Source organism: Pseudopodoces humilis, chromosome 13 (genome assembly GCF_049639895.1).
Source record: "Pseudopodoces humilis isolate 2021_Gansu_Grassland_sample_001 chromosome 13, ASM4963989v1, whole genome shotgun sequence".
Taxonomy (NCBI): domain Eukaryota; kingdom Metazoa; phylum Chordata; class Aves; order Passeriformes; family Paridae; genus Pseudopodoces; species Pseudopodoces humilis.
Window position 1 is genome coordinate 3902731 of NC_142212.1, and position 22799 is coordinate 3925529.

The 22799-nt window shown below is 36.6% G+C and overlaps 2 protein-coding genes across 5 annotated transcripts in view; one reads left to right on the forward strand and one right to left on the reverse strand.

Moving 5' to 3' along the window:
- CENPP (centromere protein P) overlaps nucleotides 1-22799 on the forward strand; it is a 111670-nt gene that overhangs the window by 50939 nt on the left and 37932 nt on the right. The window lies entirely within an intron of this gene.
- Nucleotides 140-15802, reverse strand: ASPN (asporin). Its single transcript, XM_005522213.3, has 8 exons — nucleotides 15525-15802; nucleotides 10017-10287; nucleotides 8551-8663; nucleotides 5982-6195; nucleotides 5500-5610; nucleotides 3258-3351; nucleotides 1958-2096; nucleotides 140-1382 (listed from the first exon to the last, which is right to left on the reverse strand). The coding sequence occupies exons 2-8, from the start codon at nucleotides 10261-10263 to the stop codon at nucleotides 1185-1187; spliced, it is 1116 nt and encodes a 371-aa protein (XP_005522270.1). The 5' UTR covers nucleotides 10264-10287; nucleotides 15525-15802; the 3' UTR covers nucleotides 140-1184.

Below are 22799 nucleotides of genomic sequence, written 5' to 3' on the forward strand. Positions count from 1 at the left end.
TGGATTTTTAACTTTGTGCAAACCAGCAGTGAAAAAGGACACTAAAGGAAGCATCTAGAGAAGAGTCACAAAGGTGCTTGGTTATAATCTTGGAACATTTTGACATGAGCTACCATGTAATAAAGTACACACATGCAGGTATTCTGTACGTTTATTTAATTTATTTTGAATCCGAATAGCAAATATACACTAAATAGATATCTAAAATATCCATTTCATACAGTACTGTCAGCATTGAGAGTTCTGTGTGCTGCACTGCACAGGAAGGGCAGGGCAGGTGAGTTCCAGCTGCTTGTTTTCAGCAATTGTAAGGTACTTCCATTAAGGAGGGATCCTTAACCCGTGTGTTGTCAAAATATAAAGAAGAAAAAAATAAAGTGAGAAAGACGATTACAGTTTTTATAGATAAAAGAAAAATGTTTGTGCTGGCCTAAAAGGAGTTTAATAGTCATTCCTATTAAGCTTGAAGCATATGATAAATCTTGAATCCTACTTTTAATGTTCCGACTGCATCCAATTCTATCAATAGCAAAACACTGAAGGACATTTTCCTCTTAAAGTTGCAAGGAAAAATTACCAACAACTTTTAAAGACTTTTAATCTGTTCTTGATATGAAACTTGCCTTTATCTCGCTTAAAAGATTGTAAGAACATATTTTAGCTTAGAGACAGCTACCTGACAATATCGTAGCTTTTTATTGCATCTTTGCTCATTATCAAAAATGGCACAAGAAATTGCCTTTGAAGTCTGGTTATTTTTGGTTTTGCAACTTTCCTTACAACATTTTCTGGAAGAGAAGCTAGGTCTCTTTTGCCTAACTCAGGAAAAAGTCACTTCCACGTGATTTTTAGGATTTATTTGAAAGAAAGAATTATGTCCAAGATATGTGGTTTAAGGAAGACATTTAACATCTATAATAGGAAACATCAAATGCAGTTTCCAGTTTCACTTCTAAGAGTCCTTTTGTAAGATATAAGGACTTGTTTAAATTATTCAAATGTAGGTTGGACATTGTCAAATAATACAATGGATCCTACTTAACATATTGTTTCTAATTAATTACCTCTGAAATAGCAAATACTTTGTAAACGGTTAATAGCATAAAATCAGCATTTTTCTGCAAATTTCAAGTATTGTAAGATTGATTTGGACAAGTTGCTTTTTGAAACAACCAACTTGGGTCTCACTTGAGGAAATTCCCAAGCTGAACACTGTTCCTGGCTAAAATGCACCGGAAAGTTGAAGGCTGAACCTCCCAGTACTTGACGGGGTTGTTGAAGAGGCTGATGCCGCTGTACAGGGCTTTCTTCTTCCTTCGTCCTGTTGGACAGAAATCATTCACTCCCAGTTTGGCAATATGGTTGGAATGAAGGAAGACAACCTGCAGCAATAGGAACAGAAAAATACAGGAGTTGAAATGAAAAAGGGAAAAAATATTTCTTAGGATGTAGGTGACTGAGGTTTGCTACAACATCAGTTCCATGCAGACCTTGAGAGTAACAAGAGCTGAAAATTTGTGTTAAATCTTTAAAAAAGTCTTCCTCCTGCCCCAGTCTCTCCCACAAAGAGAAGTCATAGGCATTTTGTCAGTGTATTTTTAGAATAATTGCACACTATTCTTAGGGAATTTGTTTTTAAAGTGCAATTTTTTATTGTCTTGTAGTAAGAATTATAATGATTCGGTATAATAGTCTCATTTTCTAGAAAACTTCTTGAGTGTAGCGTTTTGTCCTTTTTTTCCTTTCCTAGGAAGTGTTCCTGCAGTTTGATTTTGTTTCTTTCTTTAATAAGTTTTTATGATTTCAGGCTTTCCTAGTAGGAAAGTCATGGCAAAATATACTTGTCAGTTAATTATGCTTTTTGCTTGTGCAAAAGTGCTAATGCTAATCAGTGTGAGAGTGGGAAAGTGAAATAACTCAGAACTCTCAGAGCTGTCTGATAAATTCAGTGTATGACCTGCAGATATTTTAGTTCAGGTAATCCAGGAGGAACCTTCTTCAGCTTGTTTTTTTCCAGGTGGATTTCACGTATACTTGGGATGTTGGCAAAACTTCCATTCTCCACTTCTTTGATTTTATTATTGCCAAGGCCTAGCCTAGAAATAGCACAAGGAACATTTAATTAAAGATTAATTGAGATTCACAACAGCATTAGACAGCTTGCTTTTTTTTTGTAAGATTGAAATACACAGGAGTAAACACAGAAGGAGAAAAGAACTGGGGGAAGATGATGAAATCTTACCTTTGATAGGAAAAAATCACCATTGACCTAACATAATTTGAACTCCACTTAAAGAAGATTGACTCACAACTGTTATCAGTTATCTGATGTAAGCAATTGTTCAGTTTTGCATGCAGTTCTTGTAATTATAGTGGCAAGTGTTTAAATTATAAATATTGAGCTGCTTGTAAAATAAATCATTTTACCAAGTAGTACAGCTGCAAAGTGTAGTCAGTGTCGTAAGTTCTAAGAAACAGCCAAATAGCAAGTCTTGTCTAGAAAGGTGTTTTTAATGTATAGCTGATTTTTAAAATATAAAGGTTTTTTACTAAGCAGGACTATCTTCTTTGCTATTTCCAGACTTCCCTTATGTTTTTTGCTATAAAGCTTTGGCCTGCTTTGCTCAGAAGGTGATTCAGAAGCTGGAGCCATAGGTCATGTGGAATGGCTGTTTCTGCCCATCCTGCCATCCCCTTTTGCTCCATTCTTTCCTGATTTCTTCAGAAACTGAATTCAGTATCTAAAGGCAGTTCAGTAATTTCTGTTACGAAATTCAGTGCTGCTCAGCCATATTTTCAGAGTTCTTAATTGAGCTTTACAGACAGAACTTCGTTCTCTCCTATCTCAATGATACATTCCTCAGAAACATGCATTTTTCTTTAAACCTCATTGCATTTGAAAGCACTTACCAAGTTGTTTCCTTTACCAGCTGCTGTATTTATGAGAATAAATTTATAAGATTAGAATAACTTAGGATAGTTATATTTTGGTTTTTTCCTACTTTTCTGTTGCAGGCTGTTCGCAAACGTGTAATAAGACTAATGTGAGGCTTTGGGGGTGTGCTTGGGTTTTAAAGTTTGGGCTTATCTAGAGCAATACTTACTAAAACACCTATAATTTTTAGTCTCTTTTCTCCCATTAACAAGAGAAGTATCTTGTTTATAGATAACAAGATAGAAGAGAAATAATAAGAAATAAGAGACCTTGCTGGGTATGACATTTTAACAAATAAAGGGATTCAGCCTGGGAATTTTACCTTTGAAGGTCTTTGTAATGGTTAAAATCCTCAAGTTCAATTCCTGTGATCTTATTGTCATCTAAGTGAAGCTCCAGAAGACTGGAGGGCAAATCTGATGAAAAAAATACACAGTGTGAAAAACAAAGTCAACTTATTTTTTTTGTTGAAACATTTATTATGTTCCAAAAAGTTTCTTTCCTTTGTATTAAAATTGGGTGAAGAATCTTGGGGAGGTTGTCTGCATCAAAGAAATTGGTATTACATATAAGTATGTTAATGAAGAAAATCACTAATATTTCTGGCTTCCTTTATAACAACTCTCATGGTTACTTTGTCAAAGATGTTAATCCTGTGTTCTGTACATTTATCTCAGAGTCTGTAGTCAAAGCCTGTGGAACCAGTTTTTTGAAGATTTGTAATTTTTTTATACATAACGTAGCAGTTGTGCTGTCACAGCTGCTAGGACGTGACTGTGAGGAAAGCTTTTGGAGTACTCTAAGAAAAATTGTGGTATTTGATAGCTCTTTCCCACGCCAGAATATTTTCTCTTGTGTTTCCAAATATTCCAAATCCAGGCTGCCGGTGAATGGACCAGGAGGTGGCGAATCTTTCCGCATCATCCTCTTGGTGAGGGCAAGGAAAGCTCATCCCAGCTTGAATTAGTTTGCTGATGCTGGGCTCAGCTTTCCCAGCCTCTGTCTAGATGGCACCCGACACCGAGCAATTCCCGCTGCTCCCTGAGGCTGGGAGAGCGCTGCTCCCGTTGCCCTTGAATCTTGAAGGGATGTGGCTGCTTCCCAACCTGCCTTTATTCCACTTGGAATAAAGTTTGTTTGTTTGGGCTTTGTTCCAGTTTGCATTCCAGCTCGCAGTTCCAGGTGCCTGAGTGACAATATCCAGAGGGAAGAAGGACACCCACCTGTCCAATGCACATTTTTAGTACCTTTTATAAGCAACACTTTCTTAAGCCTTTGCACTGTTGTAGCATTCGCAGAGAGAAGCATCTACAAACTCAGTTTGCATTTGTGGTGAATGAATTCACCATGAAATCCTGTTTGGTTTGTTTATGTATCTGACACCACATTTTGGACCTCATGCTGTGTGTATTTATAGGAGATTGCTCTATAACAAAGACAAAACTGGAATCATTTTATGTTGGGGTTTTTTTAGTGAGCTGATACTAGATTGTTTTGGGGTTTTTTTTTGTTAGGAAGTATTACTGTAGGCAGACAGGCTCTCTGATTTTAAAGTTATCTGAACAATTGGGGCGAGTTGATTTTGATTATTGTTGGGGATTTTTTTATTGTTCTCTTCTACAGGGATCCTTCTGCATATCTTTGTGTACACACATATATATATATGCATACAGGAAGAGATTAATAAGAAACAAGTTCTTTATCTGAATGATCAGAAATAAATTCAGGGGACAACATTTAGTTTCCCTGTGAGTTAAAGCATAGAGCACAGTGTTTTGCTTTGTTTCTTTCCTTTTTCCCTTAGCTGGTAGTTTTGAGCGGTTGAAAATCGTGAGAATATAGTTTGATACTACACTGACCTGCAGAAAAAGCAGGTGGAATGTTGTACTGAACTTATTTATGCTATATTTGTGGAGGTCAGTGATTTGTCAAGTTAGTGTTGTAATTTATTTTTACTTCCAAATTACAAAGTTGGGTTTTTTGTATGAATAAGTATTTGATTTTACAGTATATTATGGTGAATTTAATTAAATATTAATTTGAAGTTTTACTTAGCAAAACTACATTGAACATTGTATTTGAGGTGCAATGTAACTTGAAATACTAAAAATTAAATTTAGAAGTTTTGGAGTTATATTTTAAATTCATAAAGGAAGTGGGAATTCTGCATCCCTTATGACCCTGATCAAATATTGGGGAGTTTATCTTTTCTCTGTGAGGATTTTTGAGAGGCTGATGTGATGTGAAAGATGTGAAGTGACATTAAATTATTAATTTCTTTGTACTGTTCCTCCTGAGACAGGTGTCTGGACATTCTGTGAGAGGAGTGGATGTGCTGACAGGGAGAAGGTGGGAGAAGGAGCCTGTGTGCACTGTGTCTGTGCTGTTTGTGTATGAACTCTTCTGGGATGGGGAACTGGATACTAAATTCAAAAAGAAAAAGTAGGAGGTGGTTAGGTAGTAATGAGAATACAAAACAATTTATGAATTTAATAATCCTTCAGATGTTAAAGCATTTTATTGAGGAGCATATAAGTAAACTAGAAAAGGGAAAGAATACCTACCTTTAGGAATTGAAGTTAATTTTGCCTCTGCAATTCGTATGTGGTAGATATTGACCCCTTCAAAAGCCCCTGGCTCTATTCCATCATTGTTAAGAGGATTTGCACTCATTTCTGCCCAAGGGGAAAAAAAAAACATTTACGGCATAGGAATTTTATATAGCTTAGACTGAGTTATAAAGAGCTGATTTAAATTTGTTTATGCTTTCTGATATTCCAAGCACTCGTTAATGTTTAGCTTTGTTTGTTTGGAGGGGTGTCACAGTTCTCGGTGGATTAAGGCTGTGTTACTTGGTTTGCAGGATTATCCAAAACTTGACCTTTGTAGCAACTTCACATAGAAACTAAATTGTGGAGGGTATTCCCAGAGCATGGATATCTCTTTAAGAGGAAACTGCACCTTGGGGAAATGTTTAAATGGAAATGATGTATAATATTCTCCATTTTTGGTAAAGACATTTTCTGTTCTACTTAATTAGACTTACCTAAAACATGTAGAGACTTCATTCCTTTAAATACATCCTTGGGGATTTTCTTAACCTTATTAGCATGAATTCTGAGCTCTGCCAGAGTTCTGGGTAGATTTGTTGGAATCTCTGTCAGTTGGTTATGGGACAAATACAGTCGTCGTAGCCTCTTTGTTGGCTGAAAGGCTTTGGGATGGATCTTGTGTATTTTATTGTTGTTCAAAGCCAGTGCCTATGAGAGATGGAAAGAGCAAAAGTGTTCTTTATCAAGGACTGTTATGACTATGAATTTGAAGTCATGGATTTGATACGTAATTCAGCAATTAAGGATTTAAAATATTTTATTTTTCCATCCTACCGAACTTCAGTATTTTGTAGATGCTTTGGACATTTCAGTTGATTGTGACAAAGAAGAACCTGAAAGCTGGAGTATTAACCAGAAGGTAGATCTGAAAAAATGCCAGTAGATCATGAGAATTGGAAAAACAATATGTTTGTATTCAGTTATTTTGTGGGATTGTATGGGGGTTATATACTTTGTTGCTATTGTTCCTTAATGCAGACAAATTCTCAAAACTCAGAATCTCATCATTTATTTCAACATAATGCTGCAAAGTAAAAGTGAAGTTTTTAATCTGAGTTTCTTAGATGTTATTGTCTGTCTGTGACACATGAATTTGTTTTGTCATTTCCAGCCCCTGTGAATTTCAGTCTCTCTCTTCTGTACCATATACGAGTCTTTTGGGGGCAGCTTTTTCCTCACTGCTGTGTTATCAGAGAACATGTAGCATGAGTTACTGCAGTCAACAAAATACACATTATCTGAAATTATTTTGCATGTCAAACCACATCTCTGAATTTCCATACTTAAACTATTAATTTCTGCTCGTTTTTTATTTCTTGGAGTCATCTTCTCTCAGGAATTGTGTAGAAAAAAAAGTAGAGCAAACAAGAATTATTTTTTCGCAGAAAAAAATTAGGTTAGCTCAAGGAAATAAACAGGAAATGCTCCTTCCTCATCCAAGTTGCCATCTCTGCCTTTGCTAAGCAGACTCCAGGACTGAGCCAAGTTGTACAAAGTAAACTTTGCTCTCAGTGAAAATGTTGTTCAGCCTTGCCACAAATGAACCGAGGAGAAAAAGCAAAGCAGCTCAATGTCCTCAGCTATCACATAATTAAGTGGTGACTCTGGTCTATAATGTGGTGATAGCTGATGGATTCCAGTGGCTTTCTCAGTCATTGAAGATAAGAGACTCTTAGATCTTTTACACAGAATATAAACCATAGTTTGTGCATTTACCCTTTGCTTGCTGCTAAGACCATTCTGGACCCAGACACAAGACAAGAGAATAGGAAATGCTTCATTGCCAACTCAGAATTTATATAGTTGTTTTTTTTCTGTTCTGTCTTAGGCCATAATAATTAACAAGCTCAATCATAAACACTTATATCTGGTAAATTTTCAGATCTTGCTCAGAAGCCAAATATGACTGAAAGGATTAGTTTTGTAGGATCACAGAATGATTTTGGGATGGCTTCTAAAAGTTGTCTTCTTAAAGACCATCCAGTACCCTGCCATGGGCAGGGACACCTTCCATTCCACCTCCCAGGCTGCTCCAAGGCCTGTCCAACCTGGCCTCGGACACTTCCAGGGATCCAAGGGGGGCTGCCACAGCTTCTCTGGGCACCCTGTGCCAGGGCCTGCCCATGCTCCCAGGGAGGAGTTTCTTCCTAATGTGGTAGGAATGGTCCTTATGTTGGTTTATTGTGGGTCTCATATCTTTCTAATGGAGAATAGAATGTAATTAATTTGCTGTAAGTTATGGAGCAGGTTTGGGTTTTAGAGAGAAAATTTCAAAATGGTCAGTATTTATTAGTGGAACTAGATCTGGATACTGGATCTAGGATGACATCCAATAGAAACAAATATTCTAAAGCAGATTTAATCTACTTCCCAGTCCTCTGAGACTCTCATTTCCTTTCATCATAAAAAGGGATTATTGTGTACTGTAAACATCTAGATTTATCAGTTGCCAGTGATATTTGTTTCAAAGCCTGTCTCTACATGCATAATTGAGCATAGTAACAAATGAGGAATAAAGCCCCTGACTTTTCCAGTAACTCAGTGTTTCTCTATTTTCTGTTCAGGTCAGTTGGATTTGTAGCATTGGTTTCAGTGCTGTGTTAGCTGTATGTTCTGTTATTCTGAAAATCCCCTCAGAAAATATCATTGCAGTTCTCCTTTGAGATTAAATTCTTTCTGCTGTTTTCCAGTTAAGCAGATAAAAAGGAGCACTTGCCTTGCAGCCTTTCAGATGTAGGGAATGTTTCTGTGCATGCTAAGAACTGAAAAATCTTGATCATCTTTTTGGTTAGATGTATATGGTACATTTTCTGGATGCTGTAGAAAGTAGTTCTTACAGCTGAAAGGTATTTGCTTCTTACTATGTGGGAGCACTCAAATATGCAGGCATTAGACTATTTTTATCTGTATTATTGGAAAAGAAAATACCATTTGTGTTTTTGAAGTATCTAAATATTTCTGATTGCTAACTAAGATTTCAAACTTGGGAAATTGCAAGCTTACATAAAGTGATGTGAGTCCTTGGAGATCGTTTTCCTTGACCTCTTTGATTTTGTTGTTTTGAAGGTCAATCATACGAGTATCTGGTGGGATGTTGCGAGGAATTGATGTCAAACCTACATACGTGTGTGACATAAACAGAAACATTATGTGCTGCATATAAATCCAAAGAAATTAACTGACAAATATCAAAACACAATAAGATTGTTGATGAATATGGTGGGGAAGAAAATATGTATAGCCATAAAGCAAAAAAAAAAAAAAAAAAAAAAAAGCCATAAAGGAAACGGTAGAAGGGAATTTTTGATAGTGGGAAAAACTAATGATGTAAGAATGTACCACAAATGCATACAAAGTTTTGGGAGGAATTGCTTCTCCCCCTGACCATGAAAGCTAAATGGGGACTGCTCATTGTGGACTCTGCATCTGTGAAATAATACTTAGAGCATAGGTTGTCCTACAGGGCAACTGTTTAGTCCCTGGAGAAAGGATCCCTCAGGAATCCAGGGCAGTGGTTCCCTGTTGAGGAGCAGGGCTGTGAATTCAGGGGTCTCTGCTTCATGCTCAGCGCTCCTTTGTACCTCTGCTCTGCCCTGCCCAGGGCACTGGGGTGGCTGCTGAGGGTTAATTCAGGTTATGGCAGGGCTGAGAAACCTGTTCTTGGTGTGGGCAAAGAAGGGTCTCCACTGCCAGCACTTCACTTCCAGTACCAGAAGTCATTGACATAAATCAGTACCAGTAGCATTAATGCTCCAACCCAGTTTGCTGTACAGTTACAACCCACTGCAGTTCAGGCCATCTGAGATCCTGAATCAGCAGAAAAGACTCAACAGGGACAGTAACTTTCTTTTGAGTGGAAATGCTGATGCATGAAATGCTAAATGCTGTCAAATTTCTTAACAATCATTTTGTAATTACTAGATTGCAGTTATTTCAAGATTAAGTCTATTATTGTGGGATTTTTCTTCGTGTGAATTCATGTAATGTGGTTTGAAATCTGTAGACCAGATATATTAACCAGTTTGCTGTTGTCAGCAAAAGTTTTTGATTCTTTAATAATAACAACACATTTTATTTATGTATGGATAATGTTTCTAAGATATGAGGAGTCTAGGATGAAGTTTAGGAAGATGGCAGGGCTGTGATGAGAACATGTGTCATTGGCACTATAATAGTGGTGTGAATACAGTCCTTTGATTACCTTGAATCACAGGAAAACTTCAGTGAGCACTAATTCAAATTGGCACAATTAATAATGAATTCACTTTTAGGGACTGGAATGTAGTTGCAGCACTGACAGGAGCACATTTGCCTTTGGCTAAACTGTTCCCAGTGCTCCCTTTGGTGGAAGTTAAACTGAGGGAATACTTTGCATCCCATTTATGTACCCGCATAATAATTCATCCTTTAAAAGACAAATCCTCCAAAGGAGAATCCAATGGAGAATAGACAAACAAATTCATTCTTACCTAGGTCAGAGCAATGGACAACTCTCACATAGCACTGGCATCCAAAGGGGCATGTTGGGAACAGATCAAAAGGAATTAGTGGTAGAATGGGTTCAGTGGTTGGAAATAGAGAATTGTCGTCATCGTCGTCATCGTCATCATCTTCCATATCTTGGAGCATCATATTCTTTAGTGTAAAATATGAGGGACCAGTGAGAGATTTGGCAGAGCACAAAGCCAGGAAGAGAAGGAGTGTGTATTCTTTCATATCTTCTTAATCAGGATAATCAATCTTGGAAAGTGAACAAACAGAAAAAAAACCAACAGAATCAGTGAATAGGGAACAGCAAATTAAGCTATTGAACTGTTTACTTCACTCACTGCCACACCATCTGGTCCTGAAAAATAATCTCTTGTGAATATTGAGGTTTAACTAGTATATGAAGGATGAAGAATATATAAATAATTTTTTAATTAAATTCATACTATAAAATTACATATATTAACTTAAATTCATTAATGTAATATCAAAGTATTTTAGTTTAGTTTACAAATAATGTCATCATTTGCTTCGAGCTTTGAAGTAGAATTTCTGTAGTAAACTTTACCAGAACTTGGAATAGGATTTATTTTATTTGTTCTCAATGAAAAAATATTTTTAGTGGGATACATTGGCATATGTGCATTGCTTATAAAATTGGAAAGTACTTGATTAGCAGTGCATAAAATGCAGTCAGTGGGATACTTCCTAAACACACAGTATTCCACTCCCTAAACACTTTAATTCAACTCTTCCTAGTCTAATCTGAAGTTTTCAGTCCTGACAAAGCTTTTCCCATGTTTGTCATTTGTTTATTATTGCCAATGATAGAAGTTCGCCTCTGCATGCAAACACATCTCACTGAATTGTAGAATCCCAGAACACTTTGGGTTGGAAGGGACCTTAAAGATCATCCCATTTCACCCTCTGCCATGGGCAGGGACACCTTTCTATCCCAGGTTGCTCCAAGCCCATCCAGCCTGGCCTTGGACACTTCCAGGGATCCAGGAGCAGCCACACCTCCTCTGGGCAACCTGTGCCAGGGCCCACCCCCTCACAGGGAAGGATTTCTTCCCAATATTTAGTCTAAACCTATTCCTTGCCAGTATAAAGCCATTCCCCCTTGTCCTGTCACTCCAGGCGCTTGTAAAAAGCCCCTCTCCGTTTTTCTTGTTGGCTCCTCCTGGCACTGGAAGGCCACAATTCAGTCACCCAAAACTTCTCCTCTCCAGGCTGAACAAACCCAGTTCTCTCTTGACTTCTGTTTGATGAGGGCTCTTTTCTCTGAGAAGGATTTGCTTGTTAGAAATCCATATCAGTGGAAATCAGAGACTTAAATTACATCCAGAAAAAAAGCTAAAATCTGGTAGTTTTGTGTGTGAGTTTTTCAATAAACAAAGATTGGGGCTTTTCTGTGTGGTGTTTTGTGTTTTTTTCCCTTGCTCCTATAAAACCAAGTGCAGAGGAGAATGGAGATAGTAAGAATTGCCACAGAATGCAACAAACTCTGAGAAAATGTAGATTCAACCCTCAGGTCGACACTGCTCCCCTCCAAAGCCCAATTCCAGAAGTCATTTGGAACTGAAAATGTGCTCCGCAAACCAAGAGGGGCTGCAGGAAATATTTTTGTGCGCATCCTGTTTATAAAAATGTTTCTACTTAGACTGTCATAGGCCTTTTTAAGGAAGTACTAAACGGGTGTCAATTCTTGTTTGATCACCTAATTAAATGCTTGCTGATCTGTTTGGAGATGAAAAACACCTAAATTTATGTAAACATTTTATCATTGGTCTTCCACTGCAGGAAGAGTGCTCTGGTTTGTACTGGGGTTTGACTTGGCTTATTCAAATGAGGTTTTGTTTGAACCACTTTTTTCTGTACAAAACAGCCTCCTTTTTGTGTTTAGTGGAGGGGGTTCACAACAGCATTAAATGCAAATATCCTGCATACCTTGCTGCTCCTATATTGGTGTCTGTTTCAGGGAGTTTAAAAAGAAGTAACTAACACTGTTCAGAATAACATAAGAAGAACGTGGTAACTTCTTTCCCCTAAATACATGCCTGAAATCAGAATCACAAAGTATTTTGTATCTTGTAGGTAAACAACATAGAGGTAAATTTAGTGTTTCCCATAATATTTCAGTTGCATGCCCATTTGGGTAGGGCATGTACTTTTACTGGTGTAACAATCTCTTGAAAGAATCTTCATGTGTATTTTTCCCATATATTTTCCTTTGTGTTCAAATTAATGTTCTCTTGCAACGCTCCTAGAAAGGATTTTGTGGTTGTTCTTGCAATCCCTTGCAATGTCTGTCCTTGAAAGACTCTTTGAATATAAACAATGCTGGGAAGAAGGTGTGGAACTTCTGTTTTTTTGGAGAGAAGTGTTGTCATCTCTGTCTATGCACCTTTAGAATATTTGGCCTTTTCAGTCTTCTATTTCAGCTTCAGAAAAAGGCCAAAATCTTAACTACTTTAGTCATACCATGACTTAGGAGATGAGGAGTTGGAAGCCTTTCAGACTTCCAAGTTCTCCTTGTTCTTGGGCAAGTGGTTTAATGGCTGGGCTGTCACACATGGTCTCTCAGGCTCTCTGTTCTTTGCTGGCAGTTTAGGTCTGAAGTGACAAAATGCCCTGTGGTTCATCCAGTGATAAGACACCATTTCCATATGTAGGATATCATGTGATGATGTCTTGGGACATGGACTTTCCAAGTCCCTGCTGACTTCAATTTGTGAGAGGCATTGGCTGTGTAGTTTTACTGAATCTAAAATATGAACTTGCATGTTTGTTCCTAAAACTTTCTTTTGGATCTAGGAAGTTCTCTTATGAAAGAACTTAAAAATCTGTTCCCACGTTCTCATCTGTAGCAAATGGATTGCATATTTCCTTTCACGTAGCCGAAAATTAGGATTTCAAAGTATTAAAAGATTGAGGCTCTGATTGGAGTAGTGGCCAGTCTGAACTCCTGAAAAACATGTGTTGCTCACAAAGTTCTAGAAAAGTAGTCTTGAAATATGTCACTGGTGACATATATTGGTTCTATGAGTTAAAACTCTTGAAAACAAGTCCCTTTATGTAAGGAAAACTGAGTTGTGATTTTTTTATTTTTAAGTTTAAATTTATTTTTTAAAGCAAAAAGTTCTTCCTTCATCTTCCCATTTTGCCCTTAGGAAATCATTATTGTCTTTGCAGTTAGGAATAATCATCAGGCTTGACTCCAGGTTTGCATTGGCCAAAGAAATTCCAGAGAATGGATCCTAAAGAATTGAGTTTTATGAAGGTGTGGGGATGGTTCTTTCCCGCCTGAGGTTTTGAGTTTCCCAGTAAATAGGTGCTGATATGACTCTGTAAAAATGCTCTGACTCTGCAGCTCTTCTCAAAGAACTTACACAAACTTTCTGCATGCTTAAACCTCAAGAATAACAGAATTAAAAGAAAGCCTAAAATCTGAGATCCTAAAGATCTTTCTGAAAATACTGTCATGAAGATTTTAAGAAATTCAGAAGGTATAGGTACATCTGTGCTAGTGGTCCCCTGCTGCCACTTGAGCCTGACTGTGCTCCCTGCCAGCTCCCTGGTACCAGCTCTTCCTCTTAGGCTGTTCACTGAGCTGGCAGAACTCACTACACCAGCACAAAACTAATGTGAACCACAAAAAAACCCATCATATTCTTTACAGGTGAAGAAACTCAGTCAGTTTGGAGTACCAGAACCAGCACAAAAGAATGGGTGGAACAGATTGGTTGACAGGGCTGGAATAGTAAATGGAAAGAGAAGGAAGGAGGAGTGATGGGGGAGCCATTCCTGACATATCCAAGCTGTTAGGCAGGCTTAAGTGCTTTGTTAAATAATCCCCTGAGCAGCTGGTTGTCACTTGGACAAAGCCTGGTTTTGTCCATTCTTGTTTTAACAAGCCAGAACATTGAGAATGAGTTTGACAAAGAGTGTGGTGAATTCAAGCTTCCTTGTACCTTCTTTGTGTCAATCCTTCTTATCCTCCAGCACAAAAAGCTTTTGAGTAGCACCTTCTTCCCAGAACATGAGCTACCCCAAGGTGAGGTGACTGAATGTGGAGAGTGAACTTCACATGGAGAGATGCTCTAAGGTGTTTTCCTGAGGTTTGTAACTGTCCAAAAATCACTGCACTGGTTGTTTGGTACAGTTATCCTCACTAATGTGGTCATCTATACCCAAACTCATATTGCCAAACAACACATGGAATACAGGCACTTTTATGCTATTAGTTATCATTTATAAATCATTAAAAACAGCTAATGTCACAGTATCATTTAATATGATTAAAACCCTTAATTTTATGTGGAACATTCACATATTTCTGTGATGTGAAAATTCTAAATATGACTTATGGGAAGAAAATCCCTTTCAGTGAGAACAGAAGTTGTGTTGTTAGCATGGGAAGAGTGCCTAAAGAGACCCAACAACAAATAACTCTGAATTGTTTGGCAGCTGCAAAGCAGTCCAGCAGTGTGGGCTTTGTTGTCTTATCAGTTAAGATACAGAAGGAGTTAATACAAAAAGATTTAAGTCTTAAAAAGACTCTAAATTATATTTAGAAATCACTTCTCTTACTGGTGTACAGAGACAAATTTCTCATGGCATTGTTTCTGAAAAGGAAATGTTTAAATGACCCACTAGTGGTATTTGCAGAGGCAAGGAAAAGTCCCTGTGTTCATTAATAACACAAATCATTGCTCTGTGCACAGATTTTGTCCAAAGAAAGGCAAGACCATAACTGTTTTGAAATCTATATTTAAAAATAGTTCTGGTTCTATTAGTCATTGTCCCGTTCCAGAAATAAAAGGAGTTTATGTTTAACTCTTTATCTACTCTATTGATTTACTTAAATTGCTGAAGAAAAACAGGAGGAAGTTTTTTTTTGTTAGAAATATTACTGTAGCAATGTCTGTTGTCAGAAATAGTCCAATATTGAAGTTGGGCAGTAATAATTAAGATGATGTTTACAAAGTTGTGTTTACACAGTATTTACTTTTTATGGAGAGCTTGTTACTGAATTATCTGTGAGCATTTTTAGGTTGTAGTTCATATGCAGTTCATTCTTTCCTGGGTTGTTTTTAATTACTTTGCTGATATGTACATAAAAAACCCCAACAAATTGAATACCAAATTACAGAAAGTTAAGACTGAATTGTTACTGTAAGAGCTGCTGTTATTGTAGAGTAGATTTTGATAGGTGATTGTAACTGAGAAAAAGTGTTATGGTCAATTGTAACATTTTTCTGACAAGTCTTTGACAGTTAAATAATTCACTATAGCTCTATTTGTTTTTCAGCTCACATGTAGTAAACACAGAAGTATTTCAGCTGCAAGTAAATTTTCAAATGTTCCATTTAAAAAGTGGCATTTCTAAATCTAAATTACCTGATATTATTAATCTGCACATAGTGACTGACAGCCTTAACCCTTTACTGCTATTTATATAAAATAGGTATTCGAACTGGACATACCTTGCAGGTTTGGAAGTTCTTCCGGAAGCACTGGGATAATCCACCTAAGGTTCTTATGTCCAGTTATTTCATATTACAAAAAAAAATAGGGATAAAGGAAATTAGAATGAGTTCTGTGAAATGAAAAGTATATATAAAGAAAAAGTCCACTTCCAAGCTTCTTGATCCTTCTGGCACAGTGGGTGATACCAGAGTAAAGTGCTGCTTCAGATTAGCCCATCTTAGTACTGAAGAATGATATTAAGGCGACTTGTTACCACTCATATGTTTTTCATCACTGCCTGTATTAGAGCCAAAACTTCTGGCTTAACTCTAGACGTCTAGTGGAAGACTTTATAAAACCTGTAGTTTAATAATAGTTGACATCAGGCCATTGGAAGTACAGTGAGGTCCATTTCAGGTCATTCCTGCTGTGGAATCCCACTTATTTATGATTTCACTAGCCATTATTCTTTTAAAAGTGTGACTTGACTAAAACTATAAAACTTCAGCCAGTGGCAGAGTAAACCAGTAGCCTGCAGTGACTTCCAGGCTGCCAAAACTTTCTAAAGTTAGAAAATTAGGACTTGATTGTGTAGCTGTGTATAAATTTTAGCTCTGCTTTCAGGAGACAGTAGTCTGTGTGGGGACAGTGGTTCAAGAATGTAAACTGTAGATCAGATTTTTAATCAATATAACTAATTTCTGTCTCATGTGTGGGAAATAAAGCATATCTATTAATTTAAAAAGAGACAATATTTGCAGTATTCTGTGATTGAAGTTGTGGGTTTGAAACCAAGTCTTTGAGAAAGTGCCCTGTTAAAATGTTTGTACTGACGAGCACATCACAATATTTAGAAACTGGATTATTCTTTGTTTGCCTTTCGTAGGCCTCTGTTTATGTAAACTTCAAAAATGTTTAATTAATGGAGTTTACCTAAAGCAAGTTTCATAGTCGGGGAAGCACTTTGTGTCTTTAAATTTAAAATACATTATACCCAGTTCTGTGCAAATCTGACTTCATCTGTTTCTTTAATTAGCTCTTTTCTATGTTAAAAGTCTGGTCTTGCTTTGGAAAAAAAAAAAAAAACAACAAAAAACTGGAAATTTTACTTGGGAGTTATTTTTTTATTATACATGTAATGTGCTGTTTGCAAAATGCTTGTACAAGTTGCATAATAGTTATGCAACTATATAATAGTTTTGTCTGCTATTACTTTCTTACGGAAGAAAAACATTCTATGCCAAAAATGAAAACTTCAGTGCTGTGGTATCAACCAAGACAAGACTTGTGTTACCTGTAGCATTGCTTTTGATGTGTTCCAGTTCCAGTAGCACAGATGGATGATGATAAAGAGTCTCCCTATCAATTTTCCCAAGGAATAAAATTACAGTTTCAAAAGCAATCACATTCCCACAGAAAAATCTGAAGGATGATCTTAGGCTTTTTTGAAATCTCAAATTGCATATATCTGCATACTCTTGCCTGCTTGTAGAAACCAAAGCTTCCTAAGCAAACACTCCCCTGTGTTTTGAATAGCTTGGTTTGGATGGGTTTACTTGAGGAAATTAGTATTAAATTGCTGTTTTAAAAAACCCTCCAACACTTTCTTGGCTGTTTAACAGAAGAGAGCAGAGCCTGGGGGTTGTGATATAAATGTACTGGTTTATTTTTTCACTTTGTTCAGTAGCAAAGTCTTGAATCAGCAGTTTGAGCTCACCCTGGTCTTGCAGCAAACTATTCTTGAGGTTTAGTAACGTCTCAATTTTGGATGAATACTCGGGGTTTTTCATATTATTTTCTCTTTTTAGTTTATTCTGATGGTAGGAACACATTCCTATGTGTATAAAGTTTGTCATAGCCAATTACATAATGAAGGTGACACACAAAGTGGTAGTATCTGGAAAAAATATAACAATCTTACCTTAAAGTGGATTATCCATCAATTTTGCCCAGTATATAGTATCAGTAGGGCAGAAATAAATATAGCTCACATGCTGTTCTTGTAATGCAACTGTTTACTATCTCAAGATGTGGATCCAGTATTTTCATGTGAATATAATTGCAGTCTAGGATAAAATGCTCAGAAATCACCTTCTCAGGTCTCTTGACTACTCAGTTCTGAACTTCAGATGTTACTCTGGACAGCAGTACTTAAAACTTAACCAGTGGTTCTCAAACTACTTTATGAGCCTGTTCTTTTAAACATTTGCAGCACATTTTTAATGTCTCAGGTTTATAATGCATGATGTCGGTGGCTTAATGAAGAGAGATACTCTCAAATGGTAGTCTGAAAGTATTTTTCTTTGCAAGCAAATGTTGGTGAGAAAGATTGTGTTTAAATAACTAATAGATTATATAAGGTCAGACTGTTTGCTCAGAACTTTTCAGTGGTTTCTGTTTCCAGCAAGACAATTGGTTGAAAATTAGAATTCTGTCTTCCCTTAAAATATTTATGTAATGTTTATGAGTAAGGGAGATTGATTTTTGAGCAAAGAAAAGAAGTATATCTAACACATACATGGTTCAGAATACTGTCTCACTCTAGTGCAATATGCAGATGAAAAACAATTTGGATGGTGTTTTATATTTGAAATTATCTCATTAGTGATATAAACTGCTACCTTTGATTTCTTTCTTGAAATTGACTATATTTTGTAATACTTGATATGTCTGAGAGAGCAAACATACACTGCCATATGTGGCTGATGCTTCCTTTACAATCTGTTTTAAGCCACTCTTGTATACATTTGTTATTCTAAAGCAAACTAAGTACTTTTTCATTTTCTAGCGTTGTTTATAAATGTGGTTTACATAATGTGATGAATCTAACATCAACTGCACAAAGCTGCCTTGGAGCCTGTCCATCACATTTTAATAACATGACATATTCCTTTCGTGCTCACAACTGGTCCATGTGCGGTGTGGTCACATATTTTGGTTTTAGTTAAGTTTTGGCTCCTCTCAGGCTGGACTACACCATTTAACCAGCTGAGTATACAAAATCTGCCCTTCAGCTTCTTGTAGTTCAGTTTGATTCTTCAGTATCTATATATAAACACATGAAAAATCTTTTTTATCATCATGCATGAATCAACTTTTGGTTGTTAATAGTTTTTAGCATGTTTTTGGCAGCTGACTTAAAAACTGCATCAAAATACAGTTTCCTTTGTAGTCAAAGTCCTCAGTCCCTGATGTTTATTAGCAGCACAGCAGTATTGCAGGGTGGGTCCATAACTTACAACATTGAGAGCTTGTGTACAAAAAGAGCCATAAAGTCAAGTGTGCATGTCCAAACATCCATGGGATTGTCGGGCTCATCATGGCTTTTATGGATGCAAGGATGTGGTGACCTGGAACGGATGGAGAGGCAAAACACCACCTGAAGGGTTTTTCACCCTTGCAGATAGTTTCTGTTGTCTCTGGAGCATCACTTAACTTTGTTCTATCTCAGGCTATAGGTTGATACGATTTTCTCAGTGTGGGAATGCTAATTTCAGTGGCTCACACCTGGCTTATTCCCACCTTGATGCTTTTCTCCTTTGTCCTGTGAAAAGGTTTGTGCACCAAACTGTGCCAGGAAACTGCTTTGCCTGATCATTGAAGGTTTTGAAATTAGTTTTGATGTCTGTACATGTCCATTGTCAGTCATGCTTGTGATGCTGCTCACAGGTTTGGATAATGTGGTATGGTGTTTTTATGGAATGTGGGTATTTATCTGCCTTAGAGACACTGGAAGCATCAGACATTCTTTAATGGAAAATCAAACAGTAGTTAAAATCAAAAACTCTGCAACCAGTGCCAAACTACTGAATCACTCCAACAATAAGTTCTAAAGGAAAATTTTCTGTTCCGGAATACAAGCTGGACTGAGAACATTTCCTCCTAGATATCAAAGCATTTACTCTGCCCAAGTTCAACAATGCCTTAAAAAAAACCCCCAAATCTTGATCACCTGCAAATGCTGAATTTCCCCCATTTTCCCTTCTGTTTTATTAAAGAGGATGAATAATATGGAATGTAAAGGAATCCATGTTCTTAGAGAGCCTTTGGGTAGATTCCTATTGTTCAGAACATAAAGGCAGCGCTTAAAGTGGTGACTGTCATCGAGTTCCAGTGAATTGTTAGTTTTAATAAAAAAGAAATGTGGCCATCTAGTCCAGAAAAAAAAATATTTAAAGTGTGTTGGAGTGAAAAGATAATATAATTTAATTTGGAATTAGTTTTTCCTAACTTCACAACAAAAGTAATTTACGTTAATTAAAAATTCAAAGGCCGAAATGAAGATGACTTTGGCTCAGCTTGTGATTGCTAGAAGTGAAAGCAGTGAATATCACATTCCTGAGATAGTAATTAACTACAATTTACACTTCTTTGTCTAATGAAAAATCTGGGTCTGTAAATGTTTGCATGTACTTTGAGCACATCTGTTTCATAGATGGAAAAAGTAACAAGGTCTCTAGGAAGGTCTCCAAACTCAATGTTTGCAAGTTTTGAAACACAATTTTTTGCTTTGGAATAGTAGAAATGAAAGCATTTGTTTCATTACTAATCATTAGTACCATTACAAATAATAAGGAGGGTATACTCTGATTCAAGAAGTGATTTCCCTGTCATATTAATTAACTCAGCCTGTGTTCAGATGTGTGTTTTTATCCGTGGGAATTTTCTGGGAGGGCTTCATTTGTTTCTCATCAACACAAAAGCAGTAAATCTGTCATGCAGGGTTGGGTCTAGTTCTAAATACTCCCGAGAAATTGGGAGCCTTCTGAAAAAGTCTGATTTACTTTTAACTAAAGACTGCTGCTACAGTTTTAGTATTACTTTCATAATTATGCTACTTTTAAATTGTAGGGACTATGTAATATATATTATGTGCCAGTGGGCATTTTTAAAAAGGCAATTAAATTTGCTTTAATCACTTCTGTCCTATAAAGTGTTTTGTTGATTTTTAGCATTCATTTTTTCCCCTTTCAGCTGTAGTGGAAAATCACAAATAAGTCCTATCATTACATTTTTTGAAATGAAAAATGAAAAAAAAATAGCATGATAAAGACTCCTAAATTAAACCAAAAGGAAATGTAGTAACTAACAGAGAAGGGCTGTCAGACAGATGTCCTAATACACTATTTCCAAAGGTATTTATCTGCAAATACAGGAGTGTGTTAGTTAAGAAGTTTGGTACCATAGATTGGTTTGCACTGCTTTTTGTCAGAGACAGAAATCCACTGGATGACAGAAGCTTCTTTTACCACTCAGTGGAAATATTTATGTAAATTGAAAGAAAACATATGTCATAATTGCATATTAACTTGTGGTATGGAAAAGGTGATCTGTTTTGTATAACAATTTAATAATTGTAAAGTGGAGGGTATTATTTCCGTCTTGACCACTTGTGTTCTACAAAGGATGATTTCCATTTGGTTTTACCGCAGCAGAACAAAGGAGTCTTGACTTTAGAAAGTAACTTAGTAACGAATAACTTTTATTTTGTTAAGAAGCAAATTATATCTTAATTTCATAGAATCACAGAATGGTTTGGGCTTGAAAGGATCTTAAAGATCATCCAGTTCCAATTTCCTGCCATGGGCATTTCTCAGCATTTAATTCGTAATGTGACTGTACCTTTGCTTCACTGTTATTAGAATTTCTGTTTTTTCCAATTCATGGATAAGATGTACATCTCACATTAACCCAGAGGTTGCTCAGGTTTGAAAGAAATTAAATTCAGCTAAAATGGGAATTAATCACTGTTTCTGTAATTTAAGGTTTTACCAGAGGCTCTCAAAATAGCCTTCAAAATAAATACAAAATACAGGCAATGCAGATTAATTTGAACCCATATGTTGTTAAGAAAGAGTGTAATTATTTTGATGCTTCCAATGCTAAAACTAGACCAACACTAAAGAAATCAGTGGGTGGCAGGTTCAGAATAGAAGGAAATACTTCATGAAACATTTATAGCTCAGCTGTGGAAATGTGCAAGAAAGTGAAGTGGATTTTAATGTTTCATATAGACCCAGAAAGTAATTGGTCTAATTGAAAGAGGAAAAGTCTTGCTTCCTGAGCTCTTTGTAATGAGAGCCAAAGTGAGCTGGAAAGAAAGGCAGAAAGAGTTTTCCCTGGAAGACTTGTAGTGAATAACCTGAGTAAGTCCAGAACCATCCTGCATTTAGAGGGAAGCCATAGATGTTTATATAGAGCTGTCAGTGAAAAGGGGTTGAGAACCACAAAATGTTCCCAAGGGCTATTGTTCCCTGTCAGTTTTTAAGGAACAGAATTAGTGAGGCCAGAGTTGGCATAGCCAGCTTTCAGGGGTTTGGAGAAATTGCTGTGAAGAAAATAAGTACATCTTAATCCTTTTTTCCTAATTTTAATCCTTTAAAAATACCATTACATAACTCAGAAGATTCTTGTCTTTGTTGATAGTGTTGTTGAAGACCTAATATTTCCACAGCTGTGTTCAGTATTACTCCTTTGAGAAAAATATCTGTCTTGTGGAAAAAATAAGTCAGCTTTTATGCATTACTATCATATGAAAAATTCTCACAGAGAAACATAGATTTGTTTCAGTAATATTGCATGGAAAACCTACAGATTTCTGTGTATATATTCATAATACTGCACACTTGGAATGGAAGTTCTTTTCACTGAATTAACAACACTGCTTCAAAGTGCTTTGTAGGAAACAGCGTGTTATGATCTGATCTCACTCATTTGATATTAATTTATCAATGATACATTAATATTAATAAAAGCCTAAAGCAGAAGTAATGAATCAGAAGTTTGCATTCAATAACTGTGTGGAAATCTGCATCCTGTGCAAAGAATTAAACACCAAACAGATGGAAATTCTACCAAACAACAGTAATTGTTTACTCAGTGGCTGTAGGAAGTTCCTTACGTAACAGACTATTAGAGATTACAAGGTAAACGGTTTTTAAGATGAACCTTTTAAATAATCCAATTCTGAATGATTTAATTTACTTCAGTCCTTAATCCTTGGGGGGGAAAAAGGCTATTTATTGAATGGAGCCAGGATAGCTTAAGCAGACTGGAAGAATATTGTCTGGGGGGATTCTCTCCGTTTTTGAGTGTTTATTCACTTGTAGAGACTACAGAGAATGTTGGTGTCCACTGTGGCTGGCACAGCTGTAGGAAGGGACATGAAGCCCTGGGCAGGAGCATCACTGGCCTTTATGGGGAAAGTGAACAGCACAGCCTCTGTACCTCCTAAACACCAGGTGATGTTTTGAATCCAGCCTAAAAGTTGATGGACCCTATCATAAATAATC

Excerpts from the sequence above, each read along its gene's own strand:
- ASPN (XM_005522213.3), bottom strand. The coding sequence starts at position 10,263 with ATGAAAGAATACACACTCCTTCTCTTCCTGGCTTTGTGCTCTGCCAAA. Across the intron at positions 5,611-5,981 it reads GAAGTCTCTACATGTTTTAG|AAATGAGTGCAAATCCTCTT; the intron begins GTAAGTCTAATT and ends CCCCTTGGGCAG. Across the intron at positions 1,383-1,957 it reads CTGAACTAAAATATCTGCAG|GTTGTCTTCCTTCATTCCAA; the intron begins GTCATACACTGA and ends CTATTGCTGCAG.